Source organism: Solanum stenotomum, chromosome 6 (genome assembly GCF_019186545.1).
Source record: "Solanum stenotomum isolate F172 chromosome 6, ASM1918654v1, whole genome shotgun sequence".
Classification (NCBI taxonomy): domain Eukaryota; kingdom Viridiplantae; phylum Streptophyta; class Magnoliopsida; order Solanales; family Solanaceae; genus Solanum; species Solanum stenotomum.
This window is the reverse complement of record NC_064287.1, coordinates 56,596,708-56,621,803: the sequence shown is the minus strand read 5'-3', so window position 1 is coordinate 56,621,803 and position 25,096 is coordinate 56,596,708. Positions and strand designations below refer to the sequence as shown.

The 25,096-nt window shown below is 32.5% G+C and overlaps 5 protein-coding genes and 1 pseudogene across 17 annotated transcripts in view; 2 read left to right on the top strand and 4 right to left on the bottom strand.

Annotated features, from left to right (window-relative positions):
- The first annotated feature begins 8,392 nt into the window (after positions 1–8,392).
- On the top strand, positions 8,393–9,454 carry LOC125868962 (ethylene-responsive transcription factor RAP2-13-like). Its single transcript, XM_049549516.1, has one exon. The coding sequence runs from the start codon at positions 8,393–8,395 to the stop codon at positions 9,452–9,454; it is 1,062 nt and encodes a 353-aa protein (XP_049405473.1).
- Positions 9,455–10,850: 1,396 nt separating this feature from the next.
- On the top strand, positions 10,851–12,309 carry LOC125866703 (mannan endo-1,4-beta-mannosidase 1-like; annotated as a pseudogene).
- Positions 12,310–12,571: 262 nt separating this feature from the next.
- LOC125868960 (receptor-like protein 19) overlaps positions 12,572–25,096 on the bottom strand; it is a 72,901-nt gene continuing 60,376 nt past the window's right edge. Inside the window, exon 2 of the mRNA XM_049549514.1 lies at positions 12,572–12,663. The gene's annotated coding sequence lies outside the window, so the exon portion shown is untranslated. The remainder of the gene's footprint in view (positions 12,664–25,096) is intronic.
- The window catches only part of LOC125866701 (receptor-like protein 19), a 32,827-nt gene continuing 20,306 nt past the window's right edge, over positions 12,576–25,096 (bottom strand). The window contains exon 2 of the mRNA XM_049547023.1: positions 12,576–14,003. Coding sequence (XP_049402980.1) covers positions 12,680–13,864 — 1,185 coding nt within the window. The 5' untranslated portion in view covers positions 13,865–14,003 and the 3' untranslated portion in view covers positions 12,576–12,679. The remainder of the gene's footprint in view (positions 14,004–25,096) is intronic.
- On the bottom strand, positions 13,929–15,556 carry LOC125868961 (receptor-like protein 6). The gene is made up of 2 exons (XM_049549515.1): positions 14,004–15,556; positions 13,929–13,956 (listed from the first exon to the last, which is right to left on the bottom strand). The coding sequence occupies exons 1-2, from the start codon at positions 15,554–15,556 to the stop codon at positions 13,929–13,931; spliced, it is 1,581 nt and encodes a 526-aa protein (XP_049405472.1).
- The window catches only part of LOC125866700 (monooxygenase 2-like), a 62,393-nt gene continuing 56,552 nt past the window's right edge, over positions 19,256–25,096 (bottom strand). For 2 of the 13 annotated variants that reach the window (XM_049547018.1, XM_049547016.1), the window contains exons 2-6: positions 21,647–21,793; positions 21,428–21,493; positions 20,770–20,935; positions 20,394–20,625; positions 19,276–19,989 (exon numbers count right to left, since the gene is read on the bottom strand). In XM_049547018.1, coding sequence (XP_049402975.1) covers positions 19,451–19,989; positions 20,394–20,625; positions 20,770–20,935; positions 21,428–21,493; positions 21,647–21,793 — 1,150 coding nt within the window. In that variant the 3' untranslated portion in view covers positions 19,276–19,450. Of the gene's footprint in view, positions 19,990–20,393; positions 20,626–20,769; positions 20,936–21,427; positions 21,494–21,646; positions 21,794–22,197; positions 22,328–25,096 lie in introns of those variants that run through there. The other 11 variants (XM_049547012.1, XM_049547014.1, XM_049547013.1 and 8 more) reach the window with 10 other exon arrangements.

Below are 25,096 nucleotides of genomic sequence, written 5' to 3'. Positions count from 1 at the left end.
CCCCCTCACAAGTCTATTTCCAACTTTGGCATAAATTGAGAGAAAATAATACAACTTTAATTTGGCATCACTAAATTCACAACTTGTGGTCCATGGATGAGTACTAGTCACTTCTAACAACTTGTTACTCATATTTTGTAGTGTTTCACAAGACTTTTTAGAAAACGGAGAAGACTTGAGAAAATAATTAATACTCACCTATGTTCTAATTTTTCTCTAGATGTGTATTCATTTTGAGGTCATCAACTATCTCTGCAAAAACTACTGGGAAACAAAGGGAGAAATATGATACAGTTCAGCTAGCTTTTCTGGAGTTGCTAGGTAGTGGACCGGATAGGGAATTACTCGACAAGTCTAATCTTTGTAGACATTTCAAGCTTAAAATGGACGGGGAAAATGAACCGATAAAGCTGTTATTAGAAAGACCCAATTCAGGTAGCACTTGGAAGTTCGAGAATTGCATCCAAAAATTCTCCTCCAAAAGATCTAAAAGTGTGAATTGCTTCAATTTAGAGATTGCTGAAGGAATAGTCCCGTGAAAGATAACTACAACTAAGGTCTAGACCGATAACAAAACTCGTTAACATGTCACAAGCGACTCCATCCCAACTGCATCAATCCCTACTCTCATTCCAAGAGATCGTTTTTGGGAAAGAATCGCCTCCATATCACTAAGTCACAGGTTAACAGGTGGTTCATTCTACTAAAATAACACATATAAGTTGCTATCAAAATATATACAAACAACAAATAGATAATTAAGAAGAAAAAATAAAAATAAAAGTTCAGTTAGACAACAAACTAAAATACATCACAAAGACACTTAGTACTTCCAATCTTCAATTAAATGCGCTGTCCCGGCCTTCTCGTCTTTGACCTTATCATTTTCTTGGGGAAAATGCCTTCAAGAAATTCCACAAACCCATTTTGGCTTACAATATTTAAACATGAGGATTCATACAACAGTTCCAACAACGAGTCCAAAACTGTAGCCTATGACTACTGATTCCCACGTAAATCCACTTAAAAAATAAGACTCGTCTTCATAAATAAATGTGTTTAATAGTATATAATATATATAAATATTTTTTTTAAAAAATAACCCATTAAATAAGAAAAGAGCATTTTTGGATAAACTATTAGCGATATTGATAGTTAGGGGTGTTCACGGTTTGGATAAAAACCGATCCAAACCGAAAAACCGAACCAAATCGATAAAATAAAATCGATTTTATTTGGGTTTGATTTGGTTTGGTTTTAGATTTTTGAAAACCGATAGTATTTAGTTTGGATATGATTTATTCAAAAAAATTGAAGAAATAACCGAACCAAATCGATGAATTATATACATATATTTTATTAATATACATACTTAATATATTGTTTTTATAAACAATTTTAAAGATCTTATACATATTTTCATTAAAATTTCTTTATAATTTACTTATTAAAAACAAAAATGCCCAAGATGAAATATTTATCTTATTGATTTCATGTATATGAGTGTCTATGACAATTCTTTGTGGGACTGAAAATGTTATTATTTCTTCCTTCTAGGTCAATATAGTGAATTTTAAAGCTTTTATTGATAGTAAATTTAGTGATCGAAAGTTCAGCAATTTAAGTCATTCTAACTATTTTTCATTTTGAATGGATTATTGTCATTTTTTTCACATTTTGAATGAATTGTTTCTTTTATTTTTATGTATGGTTAATAACCGAATAACCGAACCAAACCAAACTGAAACCGATAACCACCAAACCGATAAATGAATATTATATTTGGTTTGATTTGATTTTAATAATTTAAAAATTGATTTGATTTTAATTTTAATCAATAACCAATCTAAACCATCCGTGAACACCCCTACCGATAGTTTTGAATCAAACTGTGATAAAGAGAGATATTTTTATATTTAATTATTTTTTCAATTTAATTAGTTTGGATTTTTTAATAGTAAAATTATTAATAAAATCTAAATGGATAAAGACATCATGGGAATACGAGAAACCTTATCCATCCTCATCATTGTCACGTCACACTCTATCACTACAAGATAAAATTGACATATTTCATCTTTAGCATCCTTTATTATTATTACTATACTATAAAAATAAAAATAAAAATATTAATGTAAAAAGTTTATAATATATATATATCCTCCTTCAGTAACCATTTTTTTTAATTGTTGTTAGCTATTCATCTTGAAGCTAAAAAAAATATACAATGTTGGCTATATTTCACAAGGCATTTGCTCATCCCCCTGAAGAATTAAATAGTCCTGCATCAAAAAAATGCTTACTTCCTCAACAAACACTTCAAAAACTCATCTCGACTCATCCATTTGACACCTCTTATGTTACCTTTGGATCGGAGATGCTGCTGCTCTTGCTTTTGTTCGTCCTAATTGCACTTCCTTGTTCAATCACACACAAAGGTAAAATAATTATTACAAATTTTAGTACTTTTTTCGTTATATTTTATGTGATACCGTTTAATTTGATGATACGATAAAATTGTATTATGAATATCCTTGTATTAGGGTATACGTCGCTTAGATCGCACCACTTAGGAGTTGGAGTGAGTCATTTTTTGTCAAATTCTGTGTGAACTCGAAATGCTAGTGAATTATGCTGCCTAATTAGAAAATTATATGTTTTGCTAAGAGATTTATACACGAAGATATAGAGTATTTCAAGTACTTATATTATTAAAAACTAAGATAAGCTTAAATGGACTGATATGAACACTAAAGATGACCCCAAATTAGCTACAAATTTGGTCACTTGTTCATTGCTAAATACTTCGTCTCGTTTAGTTGTCGTGTATATTAAAAATAATTATTTTTATTTATTTCCCAATTTAATGAATCAAGAAAAAAGTATTCTTGATAATGTTCAATCCATTATGTCAATGTATAGACCTTTGAAAAAGCTCAAAATTAGCCCATCATCACAACATTATAGCCTTAGATCAAGTGAAGACGGGGTGGAGCCTGTAGCTCAGACGATTAGAGCACGTGGCTACGAACCACGGTTGCGTTCTCCTTTTGCTCTAGATGATCCTCCATCAAGTAATTGTCACATTAATTGGCAATCACTTGCTCAAAATCAAACAATGATTTCTTTTGCACCTCAAAGTTGCTTTAATCAGTGTCGAACCACTGACAATGGGACGAGGACGACTACAATGATGAGTGTTTATGGCACTGTCTCACAACGCCATTGGGGAAAATGGGTAGCAGAGATTTGCCTTCCTCGTAAAAGAACTAGACTTTGGTTAGGCACGTTTGTAAGTACTGAAGAAGCTGCTTTTGCTTACGATTTCGAGGCCTCTAGGCTCAGAGGAACAGATGCACGTCTTAATTTCCCACATCTGGTTTTGGTCTTTGATATGTTCAATTCTTGAAAATTTGATCTTGTTCGAGAGCTTTGTTTTGTCGTGAGGTAGAATCAAAATTTGAAATTTATGAGTTTGGAACTAGTGATTGAATTCATAGCTTATTTTAGTTATTACTGAATTCACAATTACATATTTGATGAAATTTTTAATAGGGAAAAGAGACAAATATATCCAAATTATCGTAAATGGTATGCAGATACCCTCTGTCCTACTTTTAGGACATTGGTACCCCTATCTTCCAAAAACTAGAGCATATATACCCCTTTATATTAATGGATATACACGTGTCATAATCTTATCCACCGACTCGACATTTTATTAAATATCAGATCGACGGATAAGATTGCACCACATGTCCCTATTTAGTCTTCCGTTACAGTGAAGGGCATATATACTCTAGTTTTTGAACGTCAGAGGCACCAATGTCCCAAAAGTATGACGGAGGGTATTTGCATACCATTTACGATAGTTCGAGGTATATTATCCCTTTTCCCTTTTTAAGTTTCATTAACTTAACAGTACTATAGCTCCGCAACTGTTTATAACTACAAAAATATCTATTATTATGTCTACTCTTAGCATTTATTTGAATAGCAACCTCTATGATCAATATTGTTATTTCGAACGTTATATTTCTTTAATTGTGATCGTTTAACACACTTTTCGTTTTATATTCAAATTTTACTAGTATATGTACTTCATTTTGATCTAACAACTCGTCGTTTCATTGATTGATAGGCCACAATTCAAACAGATAATGAGCAAGTGTATACTTATTGTGTCTATGACTCCGATATTTCAACTGGATTTGGCGTTGGCGCCTTTTTATTTCTCATGGCCGGACAAATCCTTATAATGGTGGCGAGTCGTTGCTTCTGTTTTGGAAAGCCTTTGAGCCCCGGTGGTTCAAGGGGTTGTGCTGTTCTGTTATTCATCATGTGTTGGTATATGACTCAACACCAGGGGCGGATCTATGAAGGGGTGTGGGGGTGCCACGCCACCCCCGAACTTCGACGGAAACTCTATATATACATAGATATATATGTATATAATATTTATATAAATATAAAGCGTGCCACCCAGATAACAAAATTGGTTTGTGGTGCCACGGTAGGAGGGCAACTTTAGAAGGTTGATGTTGCGGGTTCGAATCCCATTTGTACCTATTTTTTTGAGAAATTTGCTGCAGATGTTTTTTTAAAAAAAGAAGCTCCAAGCACGTTTTTTTAAGGAAAAACAGCTTGCACAATTTTTTTTTTTTTTTTATAATTGTTATTGACTTAAATTAAATTAATTACATTATTACTCCTTTGACTTTTCTTTTATTTGATTAAATACTCAATAAAAGTATAATATCTTATTATTTATATTTTATTGATTGATTTATGATATATATCGAAAGGATGAATAATTTAATCAAATATAAAATTAATTTAATCGATTAGTCTATTTGGCACCCACAGACTCTAAATCCTGAATCCGCCACTGCTCAACACAATATATTTTTTCTGACTCGATATAATGTGATAATAATTAAGTTATTAACCTATGTTTCAGGTTACATTTTTCATCGCGGAGGTGTGTTTGTTGGCTGGTTCAGTTAGGAACGCGTACCATACAAAGTATAGATCATCGCTCTTGTTTAATGATCGACCTGTATCTTGTGAGACTGTGAGAAAAGGCGTTTTTGCTGCTGGAGCCGCGTTTATTTTCTTCACTAGCATAATCAATAAGTTTTACTTTATCAGTTACTCCAACGCTAAGGGTGGAGCCGGACCATATGGTGGAGAAGCTGGTGTGGGAATGGCAGCCTACAAATGAGTGTGATCAATCATGAAGTCCTTCTATATGTATACAAATTTTTCCAGTTTTTAGTTGTACTTGACTTCATATTTTGGTACTCTCGGTTTTTTTTGGGAGTGTTTTTGCTACTATAGTGTTCAAAAGGTAATTTCATTTTTTTGATAATAAATAGTAATCGTCAATAAGAATTTTGGTTATTTTTAGTACTTGATAATGATAAATCTATGAATTTAGAAATTCATTTCGGTCAATTGGATCTTTTCTTGATTACTCCATCTATTTTAATTTATTTGTCTAATTTTATTTTGATATAAAATTTTAAAAAGTAAAATTGACTTTTGAATATTATGATCTTCAATAAAAAATATATAAATTGAGAGGTTTCAGATCACAACTCAATAATATGAGAGACAAACTCTAGATCGTTAGATTCAAAGAGCAGTATTAGTACAGATTGTCCACATTCGTGTATGGGGACTTGTTCACTTGATAGAGTATACAATAAAAAATGACACGTAGTGATCCACACTCACTTTAATTTGTCAATTATCAAAACACTTCGTTAATCATCAAAACTATAACATACATAACAAAAATATACCAAAATATCCTTTAATAATGTGTTCTTAAACATACCATATTCTCTCTTACATATTTTAGCTTTTTCATTTTATTTCATAATAAATGGTGTTATAGCATTTTAAGAAGGAACTGATTTTATTCTTTCAAAATTACACTTATTTACATTATCAAAAACCATTAATTAGTTTTTCTTTTATTCAGTGAAAGTTAGTAAAACACTCTTCTTTCTCTTCTTTCTGAGAATGAGTAATTTCTCAAGGGGTGTGTTCAAGGGCGGAGCCACGTGTATTGGACATTCTTCGTCGGAAAAAATATCGTATATATAAGTAAAATAATACGCAAAGTAATTAAATAATATATTTTGGACATTCTTGACACAACAGATTGTTGTAGCCCAACGATCAGACCCAAGATTATCATTAAAGGGTATCAATGATTACAGTAAAAAATATAATTATGAGGTTGGCTAGTAGGGCAAGAACACACGACCTCAAGGAATTTTCACAACTTAACCACTATACTGAACTTTTAACTCAAGTAAAAAGGTGTCAATACTTGTATATATATTTATTAAATCAAAATTTGACCTCCGACAAAGGAGTATATTTTAACACCCCTTACTCAAGGTTGGGTCTGCCCCTGCCAACCGTTTCAGACGCCTTGAATGAGTCAGTGCTCACATGTTCAAATCTTAGTTGCTATAAGACAAATAAATTAAAATAGAAAGTGTGATTAATTCCTAACCAATAGTATTGCTTGTAGTAATCTAGGCGTTATTTGAATGAATTTTGTCAACTATATATAATATAATATATAATGTCAATTGACATAGTAGATGTGAATTAGTACTCACTTGGAGGATCAAAATGCTAAAACTCTGGCGTCATTTGGAAATAAAAGCTGCATTACTATTATCAGTATGAGCATGACATTTGGGATTTGTTTGGTTCGAACAAAAATGTTTTGTATGTTCTTACTTCTTTTATTTCTTTGTGTTTGTTGAGTAAATAAAAAGTTTTTATTCCAAGAATATTTACATTACTATAAAAAATATATAGAAGTAGCTATGAACTTTGTTGCTAATCCATCACTAAATTGCTGGTAGATAAGAGAATTTGTTGATAGTCCATCATTAATTGGTCATTAAATAGGATTAACGATAATTTTTTTCTGTTTAGCTAACATAATTTGTTTGTCGCTGATTATAGACATGTAATATTGAAAATCACTATATAAAGATGGGATAGGATCGGGAGTAGGGGTAAGGTGGTCAAGGAGTAGGAGTTGAGGACGTTAGAGGAATCGGAAAAGACAATGAGTTTGAAATGTCTCTAGTGAAACTTGTTTTATTTTTTCTTATTCTTAAGACATTTGAATTTTTAATTAAAGGAAATATTTTTTCAAAAATTATGAACAGTTAAACATAAAATAAAATTAAAAAAACACTTTTTTTCCTAACCAAACACACTCTTAGGGGAGAAACCCAATCAAGAAGCAACAAATCTAATTAGCACGCTTGTTGACTACACCATTTTAGTTCTTTAATTTTGACTTTTGACTTCTTATTAATTTGTTTTTACTTTTTCTTGGTCAAATCTTTTTTACGAGTGATAAAGAAATAGTAATCTTAAAATTAAATATAGAATCATTTTATAGTATGTTTGATCAGGAATGCTACTTAGTTTTGAAATTATTTATCCAATATTTTATATTATAATGTCGAAATAAGTTAGCTCATATTTATATGAAACGGGGAAGTATATTATATTATTTTTACAAATCACAAAAGCAAATAGAGAGGTAAAACAAATCCATCTCTTAACCTACAAGCAAGATTTGGTTGGCTTCTAATAAATTGCAAGAGTCATGCCTTTCTATGTTGATGAAAACATGCGCACACAAATGACTTTTGATGTCTTTTTTTTATACACACATATGTAAGAAAAAAAATTATTTTTTACTTTTGCGGTTTTACTTTTCTTTTTAGTTTGTTTGAAAATTACCGTCTCTTTCTTAATTTGATAATTTTTTAAATTTCAACATCTCACATGATATGTTTAATATCATATGATTAAAAGCCATTTGATACTTTTTTCGTTTGAATCAGAATGACCTAATTTGACTTGACATGAAATTTAAGAAAATAGAAATTCAATCTTATGATAATAAATTAAGGTTAAATCAAATGTACAAAAATGTCTTTTATTTTTGTGGCCTAAAACAATGCCACGTGGAAAATTAAAATTAAAATGCTACCAATAAAACGAAAGGAGTCATTCTTTTTAAACAGACTAAAAAGAAAAATATATCATTCTTTTTTTAAATAAAAGAAGTACATCATACATTAATTTAAAATTACGAGAAAAATTTCTAACTTTCTCAGACTTCGTACTAAGTAAGTACGTAGTTGACAAAGAAAAGTTCAATTTAAATGTCAACATCCATATTTTCTTGTCATCTTTTACCAAATATAACCTAAGCTCACTCGTCATCATATTTCTATCATATTGCTTCAATGCCCATTTTCTTCCCTCCTCATGTTGATGTTTTCTCAAATTTTCATTCATACTTACTTCAAGAAAATCACCGTACGGCACACGAAAAATGGAAAATATCGAATCGATTGATAATGTTCAATCCATTATGTCTATGTATAGACCTTTGAAGAAGCTCAAAATTAGCCCATCGTCACAACATAATAACCTTAGATCAAGTGGAGACGGGGTGGAGCCTGCAGCTCAGAGGATTAGAGCATGTGGGTACGAATCACAGTTTCGTTTTCCTTTTGCTCTAGATGATCCTCCATCAAGTAATTGTCACATTAATTGGCAATCACTTACTCAAAATCAAACTATGATTTCTTTTGCACCTCAAAGTTGCTTTAATCAGTGTCGAATCACTAACAGTGGGACGAGGACGACTACGATGATGAATGTTTATGGCATTATCTCCTCCCCTGCACCTAAACGGTACAGGGGAGTGAGACAACGCCATTGGGGAAAATGGGTAGCAGAGATTCGCCTTCCTCGTAAAAGAACTAGACTTTGGTTAGGCACGTTTGAAAGTGCTGAAGAAGCTGCTTTTGCTTATGATGTCGAGGCATTTAGGCTCAGAGGAACAGATGCGCGTCTTAATTTCCCACATCTGTTCCTCGGAGACCTGGCCCCGACTGATAATAACATAGACAAGACTAACTCAGCATCGTCAAGCAGTACTTCATTCGCGAAAATTCCTTCTCAAATCCAAAACAATAAACGGTGCATCAGGCAATGTCCGAACAAAAACAGGGTACCTTCAGCTGTGGAACAGAGTACCTCTGTTTTAGACAAAGAAATAAGGATGCAAGATAAGGCCGCGTACAATAAACCCTTGTGGTATGACCCTTCCCAGGACTCTGTGCATAACGAGGGCTTAGTGCACCAGACTTTCCAAATAAAGATGTTAGATGGGAGCGATTTTTATGAATCGACACCAAAATATACTTGTAGTATACAACAAGAAAATAGTGATATATGGAAAAATGTACTTCAATCTAGTCCATTTGGGAATTACAGTATTTGCACTGATGATAATTTGCAGCAACAACAGCAGCAGTGTGATTTCACTATTACTGATCCAGGCTTCGGGGATGATGTTTTCAACTTTTCCTCCAAACTCCTAGAATAGGTGGTTATTTCTAGGGATCATGGGCAGAGCTACGTGGTTTCTGATGGTCAGCTGAACACTCTTTGTCGGAAAATTATACTGCATAAGTCAAATCTTACTTTATATTGGTATATAATAGCATTTTGGGGACAATCTTTTCAAGTTTTCATCCATAGCCCTGGAATAGGTGGTTACTTCCAGAGGCGGATTCAGGGCGAGTTCTGAGTTGAAGTGAACCTATTGTTTTCAACTTACAACTCTATATACATATACTTTGAGTCGAATTTAGAATTTATACTGAACTAATTGTACTTTTTAATTATGGATATAGAATCTCTATTTGTTTTTTTGTTTTTTTTTTTTACTTTTACACATATGTTATGTGACAAAAATATTGGGTTTGATTGAACCATAGTTGAACTATTGCATCTGCCTTGACGTATAATAAGATCACACTTATTTTAAATTCGCATATTTCTAAATTTAAATTCGTAACAACTTCATCCAAGACGATACTTGGGACATATAGTCCTCAATGCGATAATTGCCGCTCTCATATGGACTATGAAATTTGTCAAATGAGCATAAAATAAACATCAAAGATCCCAAATATGACACCAGAACATAAATAAGAAATCCACTTATTCTTTAAGAAGATATCTTCCTAAATTCGTTTTCTCCACTTCTCAAACAATGGAACTAATGTCCCCATATTCTAATCTTAGTATATAACTTGAGTTTTTGTAAATTGTAGGCCACTACGATTTTATTTTATTTTAATTTTATGATTTTTACTAGAGTTCTTAATTTTTAGACATAAGAAATTTAAAAATGTCATTTTTTTTTTCTATCCATTTTACAAGTGGTCAAAAGATCTTAATTCGAATAAACCCAAATAATGTTATGCTCTCTTCATTTCTCTTTAACTTTTTTTAAAAACTATTATTATTATTATTTTGGCTCAATTTCTTGCAATAAAATAAGATTAAAATACACACATAACACATCCACATAGAAATTAAAATATATGCAAGAGTTTTCATCATGTATTTGCATTAAATATTCAAGTATATTACTATCAAATACTATGAGTACACGTTTCCATATTATATTTCATCATCAAATCTAGTATTGAATTAAACTTAAAAAAAAACTAACCAATTAATGTTTCCATATTTTTCTTCTTCTTTTTTCCCCATACAATTTTTTCAACAGAACTCTGTTTTTATCTTAACCAAATAACTGCCTTAAAAAATATATTTTTTCATCAAATCTCAATATCCAATTATATCCACTAGGAAATTTTTTTAGTTTTTGCAAGTTTTGCTATTTTTAGTAAATTTCCTTATCTTCAACACACTATAAAAGGTGACATCTAACATATCACACATATAACATCTATAATTCACTATACAAAATGTCTTTTACAAGAAGAAGTTGCATTTCTGGGCTCTTTCTCTTGTTCTTAGCTCTTGCTTGTGAAGCGAATTCGGGGTTTATAGGAGTTAAAGATTCTCATTTTGAACTCAATGGATCCCCTTTTCTATTCAATGGTTTCAACTCATACTGGTTGATGCATGTTGCTGCTGACCCTACTGAGAGGTACAAAGTTACTGAGGTTCTTAAAGATGCTTCTACCGCTGGTCTTTCTGTTTGTCGTACTTGGGCTTTTAGTGATGGAGGTGATAGAGCATTACAAATATCACCTGGTGTTTATGATGAACGTGTTTTTCAGGTAAAGGACGTTTGTTATTATAGTTTTGATAACTTTTTTGCATTATTGCGTTGTAATGCATGTGATCAGTCCCTTAATTGGATATACTTGTTCTAAATTTAGGGTTTGGATTTTGTGATGGTGGAAGCTAAGAAATATGGTGTTCGTTTAATCTTGAGCTTTGTAAATCAATGGAACGATTTTGGAGGAAAAGCTCAATATGTTTGGTGGGCGCGAAATGCAGGAGCTCAGATTAGTAATGACGATGAATTCTATACTCATCCTATACTCAAAAAATACTTGAAGAACCATATTGAGGTATATATGGGGTAATTATTATTTAATACATATAAACAACTTTTTTTATTAATAATATTATGAAATTGTTACAGAAAGTGGTTACAAGGTTGAATAGTATTACTAAAGTTGCTTATAAAGATGATCCAACAATTATGGCATGGGAACTCATGAATGAGCCTCGCGATCAAGCTGACTATTCAGGAAAAACTGTTAATGTAAGTCCCAATTCAAGTTTAATTTTAGGAATATCAAATCTATGATTGACGTTTTTGACAAATGTTGTTATAGGCTTGGGTTCAAGAAATGGCGAGGGATTTTATGGTGATTCAATTCCTGAAAGGAAGTTAGTTAATCCTGGTTATCAAGTTGGAACAGATTTCATTAGTAACCATCTTATCAATGAGATTGATTTTGCTACTATCCATGCATAGACTGACCAATGGTAATTTTTATCTCCACTCACAAATTCACATGTTTTCATTATAGGTCTAAATATTTTTTTTATAGGGTGTCTGGACAAAGTGATGATGCACAATTGGTGTGGATGGAAAAGTGGATAACAAGTCATTGGGAAGATGCAAGAAATATATTAAAGAAACCTTTAGTACTTGCTGAATTTGGAAAGTCTAGTAGAGGTCAAGGATCAAGAGATATATTTATGAGTAGTGTATATAGAAATGTGTATAATTTGGCAAAAGAAGGTGGAACAATGGGAGGAAGTTTAGTATGGCAACTAATGGCACATGGAATGGAGAATTATGATGATGGTTATTGTATTGTTTTGGGACAAAATCCTTCAACTACACAAATTATTTCAGATCAAGCTCATGTCATGACAGCTTTGGCTCATTCTTTCAATTGAGTGAAGGCATGAGGATGACCATTATACAATAATCAATTTATAAGAGGATTTGAGTGATCTTAAATCCATCATTTTTAGTATTAATTTGAGATGATATATTACCAAACATGTTGAAGTTGATTAATTAAACTCAAGAATGTAATTGAATAAATTGTTTTAGTAAAAAGGAAAGTTAATGTTTTATGTCCTCTTGTTCTTATTTTGAGTTAATTTTTTTTTATATATGCTAAAGGAATTATTGATTGGAGAACACTAATTTTAATGCAGTGGAAATTCACAAAATAACACATGCAATTATATTGCTATCAAACATATACAAACAACAAAAAGAAAATTAAAAAACAAAAAAGTCCACTCTTGCTATCTTCCATTAAGTCCGTCGTCTCTGAGCTCTCATCATTGACCTTCTCATTTTCTTGGGATAAATGCCTTCAAAAAATTTGACAAACCATTCTGGCTTACGATATTTAAACATGAGGCTCCACACAATAGTTCCAATAACTAGTCCACAGCTGTAGCCTATGACTACTGATTCCCACGTAAATCCACTAAAAAAATATGACTCGTCTTCAGACTCCAATGGCTGAGGAACATGTGATGGATCACTTGTTCCACATTGCTTTGATAAAGGAGGACCACATAAATCAAGGTTACCACCATACGAGTCATTTTCAAATGTGTTGAATTGTGGACCGTGAGGAATTGGTCCAACGAGAACATTCTGAGAAAGGTTTAACTTTTCCAGAAATGTTAGCCTTGTCAATTCCTGCGGAATCTTTCCAGTGAGCCAATTCCAAGAGAGATCTAACGCTTCAAGCGAATTCAATTGCCCCAATTCCATTGGAATATCGCCTGTGAGATTGTTATGGGATAAATTGAGTAGCCAAAGTGAGCTGAGGTCCTTTAGTGTTTTCGGAATGACACCTTCAAAATGGTTGCTCGAGAGGTCTATGGTTGTCATAATTGTGCTGATTCTTTCTAGCTCAATATCCTGGCCTTTGATCGCCAAACTCACAGAATCATCATATAATGATGAGTAAAATGGCATCATAGCTGGTTCCATGTACTCGATCTCTCCTGTGTCTTCACCATCTAATTTAATCATTGCCTTGAAGTTTCCAAAAACTTTTGCAGGGAGTGAGCCACTGAATTTGTTACGCGAAAGATCAAAAATTCGCAACTTGGGAAAGCAAAACGTAGTCTGACAAGTACTAATTGGTCCATGGAACACATTGGACTTTAATATTAAGACCTGCAGTTGTTGAAGTGTTCCTAGCCAAGCTGGAAATGTGTCATTTATAGCGTTATTCCCCATATCAAGAACTTTTAAACCAATACAGTTGAGCAACGACATAGGGAGAGTTCCTTTAAATTGATTACCATTCAAGACAATGGTACTCAATGAAGTGCTCTGCGCACATAACGATGGAAGACTCCCAGTGAAATTGTTCCTTCTTAAGTCCAACACTATTAGACTAGGCATGCTTCCCAAACAACTTGGAATCGAGTTATTGAAGTCGTTGCGTGATAAATCTAGAAATTGAAGATTGCTCATGTTACAAATGGATGAAGGTAGTGGACCCTGAAGGGAGTTAAATTTAAGATCAAGATACCATAGATTATGGAAATGAAATGGTTGTAGGTGGCCTGTTAAAGAATTATGCGAAAGATTCAGGTAGTACAAGTTGTCCCACCTTATGCCGCTAAACCAGTTTGGGATTTGGCCACGAATCTTATTGTTAGAAATATCCAAGATCCTAAGTGTCTTCACATTTCTCAAGAAGTTTGGAAAATCCTTCAGTTCACAAGACGATAACCACAAATATTCTAGGCTAGGAAAAGTGATTTGTATTCCCTCATCGACGGTGATGTTATTTGATGAAAGGTCAAGGTAAGAAAGGTTTGTGAGATTCGAAAGTGATTGAAGCAAAGAACCACTGAGTTGATTATGGCTTAAATCCAGGCGTTCTAATGTTAGGTTTGTTTTGAGCTCATTGGGTAGTCCACTAAATCGATTATTACCTAGCAAAGGGAGGCTAAAAACCGAAGATGGTATGGAACCATTCAGTGAGTTGTGCGACAAATCCAGTTCGGTTAGCTTTTGAAGCATGCTCAAATTATTAGGCAGTGGGCCAGATAGGGAATTACTTGACAAGTCTAAGTGTTGAAGATGTGTCAAGCTTACAATTGTAGAAGGAAGCGAACCGATGAAGCTGTTGTCAGAAAGATATAAATAACGTAGCTCTTGGAGGTTAGAAAAAATATCGGGAATTTCACCTGAAAAGGAGTTGGACGAAAGACGTAGATGTGTGAGCTGCTTCAATTTAGAGATTGTGGAAGGAATATGGCCGGTGAAATGATTATTATAAAAATCCAAATCCCGCAATTGTGTAAGATTGCCAATGGAATCAGGAATGGAACCATAGAATTGACATCTACTGAGTTTCAAGAGATTCAAGGAACTCAAGGTGCCAACTGAATCAGGCAGCTCACCAGAGATTCCTGTTAAAGAAATATCCAACTTCAACAGAGTGTTGCTCGGGTGGATCTTTGGTAAAACTCCTTTGAGAAGATCATTGTCACTCAAATAGAGCGTTTCCAATTTTGGCAGAAGGAAAAAGCTCTCTGTGAGAACACCTCGCAGATTAGTATTTACAAGATTCACGTACCTTAACGAGGACAAAGAAATATTCACAGGTATTGAAGATGAGATGTTGACATAAGAGAGAGATAGTACCTCCAGATTTGTGAAGTTCTGAAGAATTGTTTCAAATGTTCTCTCATCAAGTTGGAGACCACAGTTAAAACAATTAAGTTCAAGTGAAACCAAATTGGAAAGGTATGAGATTTCTGTTGGGATTTCCCCTTCAAAGAAAGAATGAGAAAGGTTGAGATGCCTCAAATTCATCAATCGGCCAATGTTATGTGGGATTGAAGAAGAATAGAAGTTATTGCGAGCAAGGTTTAGTGTCTGGAGATGATGGAGTTGGAAGAGGCTGCTATTGGGATGAATAGTTCCATTAAGCAGACTGCAACTAAGGTCCAATCCGATAACATGACCAGTTAACATGTCACAAGTTACCCCGTCCCAACTGCAGCAATCCCTACTCTCATTCCAAGACTTTGTTTTTGGGATATCATATTGCAGATGAGTCTCAACCCAACAGCTAGGTTGGTCAGAGATTTGAAAGGATTGTTTGAAGTGAAGCAAAGCAAATGCTTCAGTGGGAGAGCAAACATGATGCATCATCACAGAGGAAGAAGAAAAGCTTTTACTAATTACCAACAAAAAACAGACAAGTGAATAAAAGAAAAAGAGAATTCCCATCTTTTTAAAAAAAAAAATTGTATTCAACAAATAACAGAATGTTCTGTTCTTACAAATCAATCATCATTATCCACATATATATACTAGTTTATGAGTTACACTTGTGTAATTTTTGTGAAAATATGCCTCTAATGAGTAATAAAATGTAATAACTATAAAAAAAAAAAAAAAGTATTGTGACAAGAATCATTAAATGAGGGTCGTATTTTATTGTTAAAAAATTAATTCATTTCATGCTAGTAACGGTAAATTTAAATTTTAGTTACTAGTTAGCAAAATTTCAATCAAGTCACCAATTAAAAATACATATTTACGACATTCAGAAATTCATATAAAATCGAATTAGATCTAGTAGTCTAATAGAAAGAAAAACAAACAATAAAAAAAATAGAGAAGAAAAAATACAACATACACATTCTTGTTAGGACTTTAATCATAACAATATAGATGGAAAATGATATACAATATCAGTACATAATTTTTAGAGTTTTTTTCCACGCTTTCTCCCATAATCAATCAAAATTCAAGAATCTTCTTCACCAAGTCAAACTAAAACATGAATAAAGTAATATATATAATTAACATTAAGCTAAGAGGTGGAAGGTGCTACCACCTAAGCAACCCCTCTTATCCAAAGTATTTGCAATTGTGTATTATACATGTCTAGGATACTAACTTCATGATTCGAACTCAAAATTCTATCACTTCCCATAGAATTTGTGGAGATTGACTTGTCTATCGTGTATTATATTCGTAGTTTTACTATCCTGGATATCACACGTGTATCTTGTGCTTCGAATACCGTTTTATTTTGTTTTCATATTGTTCATTCATCTGTATGTTATACTACTTTTCTTTTCATATTATTTTATTGTTGTTATTACTCTAATTTTCATAATCCCTTTTTCAAAATGCCTGGCCATGCTTTATTTTTGAGTCGAGAGCCCTCTCATAGAGATAAGGTTTGTGCACATTCTACTTTTCTTTAGACCCCACTTATGAGATTATACTGAATATGTTATAGTTGTTATTGACTTGTCTATTGGACTGTGAAGTAAAACATCCAGACAAATAAAATGGGGTACTTGGCCCCCAATCTACCACAAACTAATTTGTGGTTGCAAAAAAATTGTCCCAAGTGTTAAGTCAATTTCCAGAAAGTCTCAATCAAGTCTTTAATTCTTGGTTGCTAGTACCAATTATTCCATATTTGTTTTCTCTAAATGTTGTTTTCATTTTGAGGTCATCGACTATCTCTGCCGTGTGTGTTACGCAAAGCAATGTAAATTCGTTCCGTTACATAACACACGGTAGAAAGTTTTGGTGTAGAGCTTGTAAGAAATTTCCAATTAAAGATACTATTGCTTGACCAAGTCAAGTGAGAAAAATAAAAAAAACAATAATTGAAGACATGATTTAACTCCTGTGTTTTACTTAGCATATGCATTTAATGCAACATTAATGATACCGTGTGGAATTTTTCAAAATTATGAGTCACATTCTATAATTTTCCACAAGACTTTCACATCCATGTAGTTGTAGTAGAAATAGATGTTTAAAAAACTTCCAAGTCTTTAAGCCAATTTCCACAAAGACTACAGGGAAAAAAAAGGACAAATATGATGAGATGGAAAATAACTAAATCAGTAGTCGAAGCAAATGCTAAAAATAACAAGGTTCTTACATAGACCACAAAAAAAATATATTCATGAGACTATTCCAACATTACTTATTATACAGGATATATATTACGTGTCTTGTAGGTGAATCATGTGAAAGGTTTAGGTGCGACAATCAGAGGCGGATCTAGGATTTGGAGGTCCTGGGTGTCACATTGTTCAAGTAAAGCGGGTCGGTTGCTTTAATTTTAGGTTACAATCGAGTTATTTATCTTTTTTCAATTTTTATCTACAAATCGATTAACATGCATGTTAGTAATATTTTCTTTTAGATATTATGAGATTAAAGCTAACTAAACAATTCAATGTTTTTTTCTTTTTTAGGAATTAGTGGCCTTATTCGCTGAAACTTTGAGGAAAAAAAGATTTTTCATACTAAAATTTGAGCTTGTATAAACTATCTAATAGTATTAACTTAATATTATCTTCCAATGACTTTATGTGTTGTTGCAAAATATAACAAAGAGAATACAAATTTTAGTTTCAATCTAGTCCCTATTTAGCAAGAACGTTGGTGAAGATCGAAAGAACCTTCAAATTAAAAGAACTCTAATAATAATATTCACCATTTTTAAAACTATTATTTAAATATATTCTTAATAATATTTATGTCACGTTCATAATTCAGTACTCATTAATTAATAAAATAAACACGTGACACTTACATCAAGAGATTAATAATTAGTGAAAGAGAAAGTAAAGAACTTAAAAATTAATTATGGTGAATAAGAGTCATTTTGAATTAATAAAAAATACTAGTAAATAAATAAGAATGAATGAGAGGAAAAAAAAAAAAGAGAACTTTCACACATTAATAAAAATGACAAAAAAAAAAGAAAGAAAGAAAGAAAGAAAAAGCTTAACAAAAATGACAAAAAGAGGAAGAAAAAGCTTCAGCTTCCAAAAATTAATGCTGCAAGTGAGGTTCGAATCCACGCTGCCCGTGTGGCAAAGGGCCTGCTTTGCCAATTGGACTGTTCACCACATTGTTTTGTGGGTGGCAAAGAAAATATATAAAAAATTTCTTATACATATATATATACAAAGTTTTTTTCGAGATTAGTGGGTGCCGTGGCACCCCCACGGGTACCCATAGATCCCCCCCTGGCGAAAATGAATCCCATCTAATGTTGCTAAACCAGTTAATGATTGAGCCATGAATCCACCAGGAGTCAAGGGACCAGGTCCTTTACTAAGAACAAACAATACAGCAGAAATTAAAGCGCACACAATATCTCTATATTACTAATTGTGGATCTGTTTCTCTATACAGGCAAAATTCAGAAGCAAATATTTGTTTCTAAACATTTGAGGATCACCTCCATATCTCTAAGTCACAGGTTAACGGGTGGCTCATTCTACTAAAATGAGCAACTTGTTACTCATATTTTGTAGTATTCCACAAGACTTTTTAGAGGATGAAGAAAACTTAACCAAATAATACACACTATGTCCTAATTTTCTCTAAATATTGTTTTTATTTCGATGTCATTGACTATCTCTACAGTGTGTGTTACGCAGGACGATGTGAAATGATCCCGTTACGTAACACACACTGTACAGAAATTTTCTGCACACTTCTAACAAATTTCCAATGAGAGAAACTATACAACATTAATTAAAGACATGATTTGACACCTGCATTTCCTCATACATCTACTTAAGAGTATGTAACAAAACAATGATGTGGAATTTGGAAGTCATTGAACCAAGTAGTGGTCAATGGTACATTCAACATATTTTAAATTTGAGCCCACAAGATACAAAAGTGTTCTTCTTTACTCTAATAAACTTCGTGTCAAGCCAAAACCAGATTTGAAATAGAGAGAGTATTATCTAATTGCACAAAATGATCTCAGATAAGAAAACACTTATTCTATACTTCAGAGATTTACCTTTAACACTGTTTTTCCATGATAATAATAAAATGCAGCTTTTACCATATTTGCTTCTAAACAACTGATGTTGTTGGATATCTTTGATGAAGGACACAATTTTATTATTGCAAAATAAGGATCCGATTCGATCTTACAATTCTTAGACATAACTAAACCAGAACATGTATGCTACTAGATAGATATTAAACAAAGTCCATAAAGGATATTCATAGCTTCTAAAGGATCCAATTGAGCTACTAAGAAACAGTTAATCTTCCGCAGTCGAAGTTAGCAATTCTTAGTGTAACTGATATAGTGACTCCAGCCAAAAATTGTTGTCTTAAGAAACTGATTATCTTGTTATCACTCTCTTGTATGAAACCAGATAAATAAGCAGCACTGATAAATGTAAAACTTCTCCATCTTCTCTCTTTAGCATACTTCTCAAGTCCTTTTCTAATCTTCATAGATTCATCGTCTTCTTGTTCTGTTATCGGTTTTATCAAGGCTTCTCCGAGGCACTTTGCGATAACAACACTGTCCTCTAAAGCAGAACATCCACCTTGACCAAGATCAGGAGTCATGGGATGAAGTGCATCACCTACCACGCAAACGCTATTTTTCAAAATATTCCCAAACAGAACATTCCATGGCAATCTCAATTTCAGCTGAGCGATAGATATACAGTCGAGCGTAGTTCTGTCTATAACGGTGGAGAGTTCTTTAGACACATTACTAGCCTTGTTCAACACGAATTGCTTCAATTTCATTGGATCTTGTTCTGCATTTCCATCAACTGCATAAAATCCCAATTAAAATGAACAACTAAACATGACTAGTTTATGAAATGTAAGTTATCTGGGCAGCTCGGTGCACTAAGCTCCCACTATGCACAGGGTTCAGGGAAGATCTGGACCACAGGGGTCTATTGTACACAGTCTTACCCTACATTTCTGCAAGAGGCTGTTTCCACAGCTCAAATCCGTAACCTCTAGGTCACATGACAATAATTTTACCAATTACGTCAAGGCAATGCAAGAGGCTGTTTCCACAGCTCGAATCTGCGTCCTCTAAGTCACATGACAGTAACTTTACCATCTACGTCAAGGCTTCCCTTCAGAGAGGTAAGCTCTCTAACCAACAAAAATATCCTTCAAAAAGTACGATTTCAAAACAAACAGTATGTAGGAGCTGGCTTACAATGAACAACAGATGGTGTGAATGTGCAAAACCAGTACAAACTCTTCTCATCACTAGGAAGAAAGCCAAATCGAACTCCACCTCCAAAATACGCGTGGAACTTAGGCTGATAACCATGTTTTTCCGGATACTCAACAAAGCCTCTAATTGCAGAGCGCCCAGAATAGACAGGTTTCTGAAGCCCAAGCCAGTTTGCCACCACAGAATTGACTCCGTCACACCCGATTAAGGCCTTAATTGAAGCTTATCAAAGTTAGTCACGTACTAGACTAACGTAAGGAATTGAGATAATGGTTAAAAATACGTTTGAATTATCACGTTGGTTGAAGTTTCAATAATATAGATTCCAAGTTAAGGATTTCAGAGAAAGATTTACCTTGGTTCTAATAGTGGAACCATCTGCAAGATGTACCATTTTCAATGGTCCAGATTCTTCAATGGAATCAACCTTGGAAGAATATCTAATCGTGCCTTGAGGCAGTTCATTAGCTAAGGTCTCCAACAGATCTTTTCTTCTCACACAACGACTTTCATACTCCACACTGCAACGTAATATAACTGACCTTAGATGACTATTGTCTTCAAAAATAGAAAATGTTGGCTGACGAATGATCAGTCCATTCAATAGTCGGAAGAAAGACATACAAAACCACATCAATTCAGTACTAGTGAACAATTCAGAAAATTCGGTATGCAGCATCCTTGATTCATACTTAAGTCCTTCTTAAACAGATGGCATTGTTCTCTACAAAGATCGATGCTGTGAGAACTGGAGGTTAAATACATTAGTTGTTCTTACTGTACTTGCATTACTTCGACGTTTGTGAGGAGTCTTTATATCAATGGTTAGAAATTTATACATCTCTATATAGATTGCGATACTCAAAGAACCTCTAATTTTAGAGAAATTTCGAATTTGTCTCTCAAACTAAATTGTCAAGTTTTAGAACAAAATGAACAATACATAAACATGAATAGATAAAAGGATTTATATAACCGACCCCAACTAATATGAAAATTGATATAATGCTAACCTGTTATTCCCCACAAATGACACCTCCTTGATAGGTGCACCTGAATCTGCTGAGAAACTTTTAAACCTGCACATCAATTCGTATTCATTTTGGACAATTAATAACTTTTTTTTCCCAGAGCTAGAACTCCGGAAAACACATTTGACCATAAAAATCCGAAATTGAACTTCAAGTTGTTAGTAATCCTAAATCCTAACTAATAATAAAGAGGTAGTTTACCCAGTAATGGATAAGGAACGTTGTCTAAGAGAGTCCCCAATGTCCAATGCATCCAAAGCTCTCCAGGCATTAGTCCACAACGCCAATGCAAATCCAGTAGCTCGTAATGAATCTGCTGATTCCAACACAATACTCCGCAGCCCCAACCTACATATTACATACAAGACACGCCTTCCGCCAAGTTATTTCTCAAATCGTCACTCAACTAATAGCGCTATTATATCAGAAATATCATATTCTAGAGAGGCATAATACATAAATGTATCATCTAACATGGCCCCCCACTTCTATGTCCTCCAACTTTGGGTCAGTACAAGTAAATACTTAAATTATTCAAAAGTTAAACATGTAAACACACGCATCATATGTAGCATTCTACGTGACAGTTCTGCATCCTACTAGCATTATACAAATGTTTACTTATGCGCATCTAAAAGTGGAGGGCATAAATGCGAGATTAAGTTAAAAGGCATATGGCCTTCTAAATCAAACTTTTGGAAGTAGATGATGTAATTATTGAACAAGTATATAATAGGAGTAGCAATTATTACCTGTGAAGGGCCAAAGAAGTAGCAAGACCAGCTATGCCAGCACCAACAATTACAATGTTTTCTTCAGTCTCCATTATTTCTCTGTTTCTCCCAATTTTATTTAATTAATAGATGCAAAAATCCTCAATATATATGTTAGTGCAGCCAATCATTATTCATTAAACAAATGGGTCCAAAGAATATAAATGACGCAAGCTCCTACGTTAGCATTTTCAACATTAGTCAATCTTGACGTTAGCCGCCATTGACGGATGTTTTAACTTAAACTGACTAGTACTACATTATATATATATATATATATATATATATATATATATATCAACGTGGTGTAGTGATGGGACTGTTTCACCCTTTAATCAGAGATTTTGAGTTCGAACATAAAGTGTGAAATCTTGTAGAGCGTCATCCTTGAAAGGGTCCTGTAGCGAAAATATTGAATAAGTAAAGATGAGCAGAGTATTATTTTTTCAAATATGTTTCTATATTATGTGTATATTTTTTCCAACTTACGTTTATAAACATTGATATGGACAATGGTAAATAGTAAAATTGATTAATTTATTAATGATTTCTTAATCACTGTGTAATATAGAAGGTGTCCATTTAACATTAGATGAGAGGGAGTAATGTTAAATTTAAAAGACATATTACATAAATATGTCATTCAATTTAGTTTCAGTTGACATTTATGTCCTCCAATTATTTCGGATGTACATAAATAGTCATTTTAACTAGTATAAAATTGAATAAATAAAATATATGCATCCTACATAATATAATATATATAGGACATTACGTAGGATGTGAACTATCATATAAAACATCAAGTAGAATGTATGTGTCTGCGAGTACACAAATATAAATATCTATTTATGTACATTTAAAATTAAAGAACATAGATATCAATTGAAGCCGAAAATAATAATAATAGATCCAACCAACAAATATAATAGTACAATATTTTAAAATAAACAAACAAGATTGTATCAATGATGACACAGCCAATAAAAAATGACGCGTGGCATTAAAGAGTGAAACCGTAGCATAAATATTTTATTAAATAAATAGTTTGGCAGCCAACAAACTAGATATAAAGGTTTTAAAAGATTTAAATAATGTAATAATATCGATTGAATTCCAACCATAGTAACTCAGTTGATTGATTATTTAAACTTTCACCTTGTTAATGAGGATTCGATACCTCATTCCCAATTAAATTTTTTTTTAGCAAAAGTAGGAATCCAAGCAATGTTATATAACATGGCTTCTTACGTTAAATAGAATATGAATATTAAATAGAATTGATTCAATTAAACTTTAAAAAAACAATTTGAAAATATTGCATAAATTAGAACAAAAATGAGTAATATGCTTTTGCAAATAGTGAGAGATTATGGTTAATGTCACTTAAGATCCAGTTTTTATAAGTAAATTCTAATTCACAATACTTAGGTTGGAGAATTAGTCCACGTGGTTTTGCCACATCACTAACGGCGAAAATATTTATTTTAATATATAACAAAAGATATAAGTGATCTATTTTATATAATTCATGAGCAATTTTAACCCTTTTCTGTAAATTCAACAATTCAATTTCGATAAACTAATATTATTTTTCCATTCACTTTATTAATTAAATTGATTTTTGCACGATCCTAATACCATCAAATAAATTGTTATAATCACCCACAGATTTGTTAAAGCTTGTTGGCCCCATATCAAGTGGTAAAAAGCTCAATTTCTTTTTCTTCTTTTAATAGGAAAAACAATTCGGCTGGCTGACATAAAGCTTAACAAAAAGAAAAATATAATCAGAAAGAAAATATTTGGAGGAATAAATAGAAAAATAACTATATGGATAAGGATATGACTTATGTACATTAATTAAAAAAAATGTGAATTTCTATACAACATATTAATCGTCAAAATTTTTAAAAAAATAAAAAAATTTGTGATTTAAATTCATATTGCAATTTATAGTTTTTTAAACAAAATTTGTAAATATATAAATGTCTTTACTCCATTGTCTCAATTTATGTGACACAAATGAAATTGAAAAATTGATAGTAAGTTTTTAATATATTGTTTAAATTATTGATTATTGTAATTAATATTATATATATAGTCCCACACCATAATAAGAATAGAGCATTTTTGGATAAGCTATTAATGATACTGATAGTTTTGAATCAAACTATGATAGAAGAGAGATATTTTTAGATTAAGTTAATTATTTTTTCAGTTTAATATAGTTTAAATTTTTTTGGTATAAATATTATAGTAAAATCTAAATGGATAAAGACATCATAGAAATACGAGAAACCTTATCCATCCTCATCATTGTCACGTCACAATATCACTACAGGATAAAATTGACATATTTCATCTTTAGCCTCCTTTATTATTATTACTATACAATAAAAATAAAAATAAAAACATTAGTGTAAAAAGTTTATTATATATATTCTCCTTAGTAACCATTTTTTGTATATTGTTGTTAGATATTCATCTTGAAGCTAAAAAAAAGATGCAATACTGGCTATATTTCACAAGGCATTTGCTCATCCTCCTGAAGAATTAAATAGTCCTGCATCAAAAAAATGTTTACTTCCTCAACAAACACTACAAAAATTCATCTCGACTCGTCCATTTGACACCTCTTATGTTACCTTTGGAGATGCTGCTGCTCTTGCTTTTGTTCGTCCTAATTGCACTTCTTTGCTCAATCACACACAAAGGTAAAATAATTATTACAAATTTTAGTACTTTCTTCGTTTTATTTTATGTGAAACTGTTTGATTTGATGATACGATAAAATTGTATTATGATTATATCCTTGTATTAGGGTATAGGTGGCTTAGATCGCACCCCTTAGGAGTTGGGGTGAGTCATTTTTGTC

What these genes read in the sequence shown, in the direction of transcription:
- LOC125868962 (XM_049549516.1), top strand. Translation starts at nt 8,393, where the DNA reads ATGGAAAATATCGAATCGATTGATAATGTTCAATCCATTATGTCTATG.
- LOC125868961 (XM_049549515.1), bottom strand. Translation starts at nt 15,556, where the DNA reads ATGCATCATGTTTGCTCTCCCACTGAAGCATTTGCTTTGCTTCACTTC. An exon ending in AACTGGTTTAGCGGCATAAG is followed by an intron (nt 13,957 to 14,003) that starts GTGGGACAACTT and finishes ATTCTTTAACAG; the next exon opens with GCCACCTACAACCATTTCAT.